Here is a 10,734-nt window from a genome sequence, read left to right on the forward strand (position 1 = left end):
TGGATAAACTAGTGAGTGTCAGCATGCTTGGACAAATATTACGCCTGTTTTGCATTATCAGAGAGATTCTCTGCTTGAATCCAACTGAACACATAAGGATAAAAATCACCTTTCAACATTAAACTTATTCAGTGCCATCCATCCATCCATCCATTTTCTTTACACCCTTCTTCCCTAAATGGGGTCGGGAGGGTTGCTGGTGCCTATCTCCAGCTGCGTCCTGGGCGAGAGGCGGGGTTCACCCTGGACAGGTCGCCAGTCTGTCGCAGTATTCAGTGCCAAAGATTGACAATATAGTATAAAAAGATGAAAAAAGGCAAAACAAGAGTTCTATATATTTTGAAAGTATGTTTTCCAAACTCTTAATTCTAGAACTATATATACTTATATGGTCTTTTAAAATGCAATTACGTTAAAATATCAAATCCTTTAGGTTTAAAATAAAACAGAAATGAGGGAACAACACTTCTCTGCTGGTTTCCAAACAGGTTTCAGGCTTGTCACCTGAGTAATGTCTATTCACAAAGCATCTATAGCTGCATTCATACACTTGCAGATCCCAAAATAATATGCGAAACTCAGGCCTTATGGTGGACGAAGCATTGGACAATGTGTTGGAAGCAAATGACAGAGAGAATTGGGTTGAGAGAAAGCCGACTGGGCCAAATTATTTGGAAAATTCAGAAATTTGATTTAAAATATAACAAGATACTCTTAATTTTTTAGATTCCATACCAGTATAGACTTGAAAAATACTGTAATCTAATTCCAGCTTTTTCATGGGGAACCCTGAAATATACACTAATTGATCTAAAATGGATGTCTTTAAAGTGTCCAACAAATTTCATGGCCACAATGACATTTTAAATGAGATTGTGGGTTTTTGTTGTTGAATTTTATTCACTGTTTATGAGTGTAAACTTACATCCAGATAGTCATTAAAGAGTCTACAAAAGCCACTTAAAAGCTAAATATCAGAAGCAGGACAAATGAGACCATAAAGAAGACACAACAATAAAAATATCCAATCTTTTTATCATAAACAGAATATTAGAAAATAAAGAATTTACAGTGCCTTACAAAAGTATTCATGCCCCTTGAACTTTTTCCTATTTTGTCACATTACAACCACAAATATAAAAATATTTCATTGGAATTTTATGTGAAAGACCAACACAAAGTGGTATCTATTGTGCAGGAGAAAGAAAATTCTGCATGATTCAAAATTTTGCATGATTTTTTACGAATTAAAAAAAGAAAAAAGTAAAAGTATTCTTCTTCCACATGTTTGCATTTGGTCCAGAGTCACCATGGGCCTTTGGGCTGCATCTCTGATCAGATTTTTCGGCCTAAAAGTTTAGGTATACAGGGTTAGGATTAGGGTTACCTACCTTGCCTTGGTAGGTTTACAGTTGTGCCATACTCTTTCTATTTTTGGATAATGGGTTGAACAGTGCTCAGTGACATTTTCAAAGTTGGGAAGTCTTTTTATAGCCTAAACTTGCTTTAAACTTCTCCATGACTTTCTCCCTGACCTGTTTTTTGGACTTCATTATGTTTTTGCTCTCCAATATTCTCTTAGCAAATTTCTGAGGCGTCACAGAGCAGCTGCATTTGAACTGAGATTAGATTAAACACACATGGACTACAGTTAGTCACCATCAGGCAACTTCTGAAGGCAATTGGATGATGTCAGAGAAAAGGGGGATGAATACCTCTGCACACCACCGTTTTCAGTTTTTTATTTGCAAAAATTTTTTGAATGATGTATAAAATTTTCAAAATAACATTCAATCCATGATGATTACATGCAAACATTTGACCAGAGTGATAACTTTCTGGTCAAACATTTACTATTCAGTTTACTTGATTTGGTGCTTGTTGGGTGTATTTCGGTTCCTAACCTGCAAAGAATCAACCAGAGACATAAATTGTTTTTCTGCAGAAGAGGGAAGTTTGAGCCAGACTGCCGTTAAACACTGTCTGGGATCAACTCCGCCGGCTCTCAGTCCCCAACTGCCTTTTATTATGATTACAAGGAAGTAGGTTGGGCTTTTTCACACAGTCACACAAACAATTGACCAATAACCTTTACTACAGGATGTTCTGGACATGCTCTTACAAGGACTCAAGGCTGACCGTCACAAATCAGTTTCACAGGCAGCTGATAACACAAGCAGTAAATGACCAAAGCAGCTGAGGACACAGGAATGTATAAACATTTCTAACCCCCAAGCAAACATCCAAAAAACAGTTAGTAATGTACCACAAAAGAAAGGAGCCAAGTAAAAATCACACAGAATAATAATATGAAAACCTAACCTTTCAAATAAACTCATAAGTAAATGAACCTAGATGATAATTCTTCTAACAGTGCTAAATGTTCAGAGAAAAATGCTCAATAAAGAATAATTGTCACTGTTAAATTAATGAAATACAAAGGACTAATAGCTTCCAGTGTGCAGCTCAGCTGTACAAAAGCTAGAAGGTGTGAAATAATCAGAGCAAGTGGCAAAAGTTAAAAAGTCAGGGGCTGACTTAAAAGGCGGCAGATGTAAAATAAAGAGGTCTGTATGTTCCATTAGATGTCTTTAGGTTGGTGGATAGAGACTTGGCAGTGCTGTGTCTAGATTAATAGGAACAAAGGGATTTGGGAGAGTATGGCTATGGAAAGAAGAGGTTTTGTCTGCTCTATCAATTATGCTTCTGGTATGTTTCTGGGGGTGTTTCTGTCTGAGAAAGAGGAGGGGCAAAAAAACAGGCTGACTTATGAATTCAGCAGGCAAAGAGTGAAGGTTTTGGGGTAAAACACTGATATTCTGGAGGAGGACAATAGCAGCCCGATTAAGACTATCAGAGTACAGATATCCTGAAGGAGCTGGGAGGAGAAAAGGGACACATTGGATTAAAAACATTGAAGGTGGTGATGATAAAGTCTGATGGTAGTCCAAGAGAAACAGAGACAAGTAGTTAGAAGACGTGGGCAAGAAGCACAAAAGGCTCTTTAGGTTCTCCAGGATCCAGAGGTTTTATGTTCTCCCTCTAAGTCAGTGGTTGTTACATAACGGAAAAAGACTGCCGAATAACAACACTGTGAATATTGTGTCTGCCAGAACCAACACACCACATCCAGCCAGCTCATCTGCACAGAGAGAACATAGGCGTCCAAGTTTGGCTGTGGTTAATAACTGCTCCGGCTGCACTTAATGCATTACTTTTCCATCCTCTCGTCTTTTGTTACAAGGCTGAGCGAGTGACTTTGTGCTGTCAGTTTGTAATTTGGATTACATGACACATCTGACACATCAGAACTACACTGTCAAACCGGCATTAAGTCGCCCTAATTATTGTTGTGGCTGAGTCACATTTTCCAAAAACAGAAAAGAAAGATCTTTTATGGAGTCTGTCTTTTTTCACTGAGTTTGCATGCTAATTTTAAAATCCCTTTAACCTTTCCACATTCTATAACATTGCAAAACCTTATTTATATGTTAGTGGGATTTTATGATAGACCAAAACAAGGTAATCACTGACTGGAAAATGATAAAGGATCATCTGACATTTTAAAATTAAGGATAAAAATAAAAATCTGAAAATGTGTCATGTGTTGTACTCATTGCCAGAAAGAAGTGAAGCGGTTCAGAGCATGGTAATGTTCTAAAACAATAGCCCAGACTTTGGACATCTAATCAAGCACCTTGGAAATGCAAAGAGCATAGCACAACGGAAAAGATATAGTGGGCCACCTAAATCAACAGGCTGGTCAGCAGGGCGCTACTGTGTGCAGTTCAGTGGGAAAAGCACACTTTTTATGTCAATCGAGTCCTGAAGGAGCCTATTTCAAAATGGCTGTTTTTTAAAGAGTGCTGTTTGTGTTTGTAGTGATATGCAATCACAGCTGCCTGACAAGACTGAAAAGAAGTTGTAAATACTTTATTATAATAAGGACCACAAAATATTATGATAAAAACTCCTGTAGCCCACTCTAGTGGGATCGTTGTACAGTTTCTCACCAGCTGGGCAGAGTTGATTCAAAGATGGATGAAGCTAAATACAAAACAATGGATGAAAATCTGTGAGGCAGCAAAAGACTTGAGTCTGGGTGGAGGTTCATCTTCCAACAGGACAAAAGGAAACATCCAGCCAAAGCTGCAATGGAATGACTAAAATCGAAGATCTCCATCTTCTGTCTGTATTTGAGCAGTTTTACAAACAATTTGTATTATTTTTAGCCTCTATACGTGCAAAGCTAATGGAAAAATGCCACAAAAAAAGCTTTTAAAGTGGCAACTGTGGCAAATTCTGGTTCTACAAAGTACTGACTCAAATTGGATGAATAAAATGATTGGCACCCTTTACAGAATTTTGTTTAAAAAAATGTTTTGGGAAACAATATTTTGTTTATCTAGAACAACTGAATCCTAAGAAAAGACATTTCTGATGGTGGTTGGAAGAAGTTTGCTATTGCTGGGCACCGCTAACTTTAACATGGAGCTTCCAGTTTCCTTCAAGGCTCAGGCCACAGCTTTTGGTTTTATTTAATATTTTCCAGCTTTACTCTTCACTCAGGCAGAAGAAAAAATAAAGAGATTTGAGTTTTCTTTGGAAAATGCAAATCCACTGTTTGACTTCCCACAATGTTGTTAATGGTGTTGAATAGTGTGGTGTCAGCAGAGGTGCACCCCACAGGTCACTCCTGCTCCCTAGTCATGGAGAGGTCAAGCTGATGCACATCTGGCATTTCCTGTTTCCTCTCTTCCATTTGCCCCCAAGTTATACTCACACACACATGTGCATGCACACTGAGGAGTGTACATTAACATCTGTGCCTCTGTGGAGTTAATTTTTACCAGCAAGAGAATGAAGTCACCCACACAATGTGCACATTTCAACAGGTATTCCTGCTCCATAATGTTTCCATTGAGCAGTAAAAACTTCCAGCTGTCATGGACCAAAAGAGAGAGAGAGAGAGATGGAGAGAGAGAGAAAGAGAGAGAGACAGAGAGTGAAAAAGAAAAAAGAGGAGTGAGAAAAAGTTTATGAAGGTAATGTAAAGAAATTAAGGAAAAATCAGAGAAGAAAAACTAAGAGGGGAAGACATTAGGGATGACTAAAAGTCTAGATAACAAGAAGAGAAACAGAATTTAATTATCTGCCGAAGCAGACCAACACTTTAACATGCTCTGATGTTTTACAGCAAAAACTCTTATGTTTGTGTTTATGTGTGTGCATATAGGACAAAGTGTCATCATATGGTTTTCATAGCTTCCTGAGGGCTTTCAATTCTCCAGCTACCCCATTCACCCCCAGCTTCCCAACACACACACATCATCCTCTCCAGTGTTCTTTTAGATACTCACATTTTACCAGCCCCCTCTTCCAAAAGCACACAATTGCCCTCAATAATTTTCCTCTACGTAGCCTTCCACCCCCACCTCCTCCCCAAGTCTGTCTCTCTGTCTGATGCTCAGTCTGAAAGTCAGCCTTGCAGAGGCAGGAGCCGGGATCAGATATAGCACAGGGTTTCTGCTCCGGATATTTACTGAGTTCATTTATGGAACAATTCATCCTTCCTTCTGGGACTTGGATAACTGGACTGTATTTTCAATTTTGCAGGATTTAATTGGAGTTTATGCAAGGATTTGTTCATGTTTAAAAAATAATTCTTTAAATTTTCAGCAGTACTGACAGCTTGAATGAAAGTTTGTCTGGTTTACACTGGAGGGGTCTTTCTCCGGTTAAGATCATTTACAGATGCCGATTCTGATTTGAGAAAAAACTCTAAAATTTGGCTCAGTTTTAGAGGTTGATAAACAGCTTTTTCCATTGTTAGGATATTTATGTTAAAGAGTTGCTAAAGTATACATGTTAGGTTATATCCCACCATTGCATTATTGACAATGCCAAATATCAAAAGAAGTAGAAGCAGCTGCAGCAGCATGACTCTCCTGTATATCGTCTGGATGCTGACAGTTTGTGTGGCTCCTGGGAGTCAGGGCCAGAGAATGAAGGAGCCTGATGGGGAGCAGCAAGTAGCTGAAGCCCAGCTGGGCGAAAAAGACGCCATCTGCAACCAGGAGGGATGCTATGCCGTCTTCTTACAGAAGAAGAACTTCAGGGAAGCTAGGCAGGCCTGCCTGGATCAAGGTGGGACCTTGGTGACGATGTACACTCATGAAGCGGCGGGTGTGGTCCACAACCTGCTGTCAGCAACTGCTGTGCATGGATCAAGAGCCAGGCTTCGTCTCTGGATTGGGCTGCACCGACCTCCACGCCAGTGTTCAGTCACAAAACCTCTCAGAGGATTCGTCTGGGTCACAGGCAAAGTCTCACCTTTTCTGACTTTTGCAATTCACAAATTTTGGTTCATTTTTTTATCAGTCATTCTGTTTAATGGATAGCTACAGAGCAACATAAAATGTTTAAATTTTTCTAGAGGTCTGACCTGCTGATTCCAAGTTTAACCAATTCCAATTTATTCTTTCTGGAGACAGTGACACATAAAGGAGGAAACTGTGTTGCAAGTTTTTTGCTAGAGGTAGTAGTTTTGATTCCAACAGGAACAACAATATTATTCCAATTTACGCAAATAAGCATACATCTCTAACCTTTTGTTGGTTTTAATCAAAAAGCGAATTAGAACCAGTTGTTTTAGTCTCCTGCAGTTTTACCTTAGTAATAGCCATGGGTAGCATCATATTCTTTGCTCTTCACAATACAGGTACTGAAAACACATTTGGCATATCATTAAAAGGACTTTAAAGACTTTGAAAACTTTTGCATGCCTTACTACTGGTAAACGGCCTAGTGGTAATGGACCAATTTGCCACACCCCATCCTGTCAGAAATTGACACTCAAGGCAGTTGGCTGAGCTTTGGGCTCCTGGTATGGTTAATCCATTATCTTCTTTTATTTCTCAGACAGACTGGGTGCAACTTGGGAGATTTTTACTCTTTCTGACCCCATTGTTACTCACCCAGTCTGATTTAGTCATTCTACACACTGACAGAAAACAGATGTGTCTCTCCTGGTAGAGAAGGGCATGCATTTATTAAAAGTTGTTTACTTCTGTGATGCTGTCACGAGTAAATAACTCTAACTTACTCATGTCAGTGCCTCACCAAGCAGACCTTTCTGGTTTTAATAATGCAAAATGACAAATGGTGAATGAAAATGACTGACCCAAATGAGAGTATTTATTTAAATCTAGGTTTTAGATGCACCACTTTAAACAGATGCCCTGTTTAAAGAGCATCTGTTAAAATCCTGCTGAGATCATCAATTTCTCCCAATTTGTTAAGAGAAACAGATTCTACCTCTATAAATGGAAATAACAAGGGGACAAAAATGCCCTGTTCCCACATAAATAATTGCATTTTAAACTCCACATTAGACTTATTCTTTTTATATGGGCGACATCTAGTGGTGAAAAATATGACTCTCACTCTTGCAAAATATGTCCCACATCAATAATCCCAATGAGCCCAGAGTGCAGAAATATTCTTTTAAAAATGCAATTGGATTAATTTGTTTGAAAATTAAAATCCAGACAAAGGTTATGTTGGCAATTTTCTCAAGGTGACTTAATGTTTTGATGCTTTGTCAACCCAAAATCTGTCATAGAGCCTGAAAAGGAAGAAAAGGGCGACAAAAAAAGTAACAGAAAATTACAACTCTAGCATGTTAGATCCAAAGTAAGACTGAAAACTAATTAGGGGTTTGTCCTTCTCTTCTAACAGGAAATCAGGAAGCTCAGTTTGCCAATTGGATCCGTAAAGAAATGCCCAACACTTGTGCAGTACCTCGCTGTGTGGCCATGACTGTGCATACGTCTGACGGCGCAGGAGAGAGTGGCGAGAATTTCCGTTGGGCAGAAGGACCCTGTGTCATGAAACTGGATGGATTTATTTGCCAGTACACCTACAGCATGATGTGTTCACCCCTGAAGGATGAGGGTGGAGGTCCCGCTGTCTATGAAACCCCATTTCATTTCAAAAGTACCCAATTGACCCATGTGCCTTATGGGTCTGTAGCTGACATGCCATGTCCTGCAGACAGCTCCAATCCAGATGCTGATTTCAGGGAATCAGTACTGTGTATCGAAAGAGATGATGGCACAGTGGGTTGGTCTAAAGATGCCCCTCTTTGCTCTTCCGGTGCACCTAGGCAAACCCAGGATTGGTGTAGCGGTGAGCATGAATGTGAGCAGCACTGCCAGAACAGGGATGAGGATTACTACTGTTACTGCTCTGAGGGCTACATGTTAGATGAAGATGGCTACAGCTGCAACTTGGACCCTCTGAGCCAAACTGACCCTCCAGAGCTATCAGATTCTGCTTTTGCCACAGACAAGACCCCAGTCAATCGGATCTGTGTGGATATGGGTTGCGAATATGACTGCTCAATAACATCTCGGAGCATTCGCTGCACCTGCCCCCCAGGCTACCAAATAGGTCCAGACGGACACAAGTGTTTGGATGTGGATGAATGCCAGCAGCAGCCGTGTCCGCAACTCTGTGTCAACACTCCAGGCACATTTCACTGCACCTGTTACCCAGGGTACCAGCCAGACAATACAGACGAATGTGTGGACATAGACGAGTGCCTGGATGAAGGCACCTGTGCAGGGACTTGTCAGAACACTGAGGGTTCCTTCAACTGTCTGTGTGAAGCTGGCTTTGTATCGAACAGTGAAGGAGAATGTATAGATTTGAATGAGTGCACAGAGTATTCCCCTTGCGACCAGCAGTGTATTAACTTTGTTGGAGGGTACCGGTGTAACTGTAAACCTGGCTTTGAACTGAAGAAAGACGGACTTACCTGCCAGCCTTCAACTTATGACGAAGAATATTCCACTCTGAACCCTGACCCCAGTATTTACGATGATCAGGATACTCCCTGGTCCACTGTTGATCCCTTTTTCAAAGCCGATGTCAACTTCAATCTCAACTGGCTGACAGATTCCCCTCAGGGACTCACCCCTGACATGGCTCATCAGTCAGATAACCACCTAAACCAATGGGATCACTTATCACCAAGGCAATACCAGACAGCCCCATCCCCAACCCAAAAGATGAGAAGAGGCAACAACATTGAAGATGATGCTCACACAGGAGGTGGCAACTCCAATGATCAGAAAGTAATTGAAACTGCAAAGAAGTCCACTACTGGGACTGAGGAGGCTGAGACACCTAAGATAGACAGTACAGGTGAAACCAACAGTACAGCAGCGGTTAAAGACGGATCTGATGATGTGAAACGCAAGCATGACAAGAGCTGGCTACTGGTGGCTCTTCTCGTCCCTCTGTGCGTGTTCCTGGTGGTGATGTTGGCTTTGGGAATTGTCTACTGTACCAGCTGTGCAGTAGACAAGAGCCTCAGCTTTGCAGACTGCTATCGCTGGGTGCTCCCTGCAACACCCCCAGAGAGGAGGGAAAGCAAAACCCATGCTTGAACTCTCTCATTAACAAAACAACAAAAACAATTTCTTAACATGTTTGTTAACATTATTCTGGTTTCTGGTGACAAATTTGCTCACTAAATGTAAAATCTGGATTTCATACCAAGGACTGATTTCACCATTTTTGCTGCACAGCCTTTGTAAATAGCTGACTATCATTTTCACAAATTCAATAAAAAAACAAACAAACTGATTCAACAGTGTGGTCTTTAAAATAAAAATGATAATGTCCAATCACTTGACATTACTCTCTTGTTAAATTTATTGACTGTAAATCAGAAAATTTGGAGTCAAGTTTGAAAATGGCCTGAAACTAATGAACTTCTAGCATAGTTAATCAAGTGGTTCTGCAATGAGTATTTAAATCATTATTATTGTGGTGAACAAGAAGGGATGTTGCTGCTGTGAGGAGCTGATGAGCAGTAATTGGGTTCACCTGTGTGGGCGGGGATAATAGGGAACAGGCGTGGATACAAGAGAGACTTATTTTTTGTTGTTCTGTTTGGCTGGGTACCAGGTGGGAGTGTGCTGTTCGCAGTGATTAGCACTGCTGGAAGTGAAGACAGCAAAGCAGGGGAGGCCTAGGCTGGCCTTGAATGTCAGCTCTCAGTTGTTGCCATTTTGAGTCCCTTTTAAAACATTTCAGATCTTCTAACATAAATAAAGCTTTGCCTTTTTGATAAAAGTAAACAACTCTTGTTGCGGTAATTATTCTCTGCCGCAAAAGACATTACATCATGTTTGCAATGGACAGTTATTTTCAGAAAAAATTGTCAAATATTTACACAGGAAATAAAACTACTTATATTTGTTCTGTAAAATAGGCTGACAGAAACAATTAAAAGTCAAATAAATGGTATTGACAGTAATATTCTTGCTTTTTCACATCACTCCACCGCCCATCTGTAGAAAGATCACCCACTGCCTCCTTCCTTTATTTAACATTTAAGTAAGCATTTGATTCACAGTAAATAACCAGCCAATACTAATGCAACCACTTTAAGAATAATAAAGAAACAGTTTCACGATCTGCTATTACAATTTGAAACTTTTAGTCTTACCTGACGTCAACGAGGTAGTAATCGAACAGGAACCCGAATATCTTGATTGAGAGTGAATTTCGTTTGGTCCTCATATGCAGCATTACGTTGAGCAGCGTTGTTTAAGAGCACCTTATTAAAAGCGGCTAAGAAATTCGTGAGTATATATTTAGGTATTTTTGTTTTTAATTGAACGGTTTAGAGTTCACTTGAGAAAACAAGATTTTTTATTT

The 10,734-nt window shown here is 40.0% G+C and overlaps 1 protein-coding gene across 1 annotated transcript; it reads left to right on the forward strand.

Annotated features, from left to right (window-relative positions):
* The first annotated feature begins 5,486 nt into the window (after window positions 1-5,486).
* On the forward strand, window positions 5,487-9,654 carry cd248b (CD248 molecule, endosialin b). Its single transcript, XM_044140201.1, has 2 exons — window positions 5,487-6,321; window positions 7,741-9,654. Exons 1-2 carry the CDS (start codon window positions 5,901-5,903, stop codon window positions 9,453-9,455), a joined length of 2,136 nt encoding a protein of 711 aa, XP_043996136.1. The 5' UTR covers window positions 5,487-5,900; the 3' UTR covers window positions 9,456-9,654.
* Window positions 9,655-10,734: the final 1,080 nt, after the last annotated feature.

This window comes from Gambusia affinis, linkage group LG15 (genome assembly GCF_019740435.1).
Source record: "Gambusia affinis linkage group LG15, SWU_Gaff_1.0, whole genome shotgun sequence".
Taxonomy (NCBI): Eukaryota; Metazoa; Chordata; class Actinopteri; order Cyprinodontiformes; family Poeciliidae; genus Gambusia; species Gambusia affinis.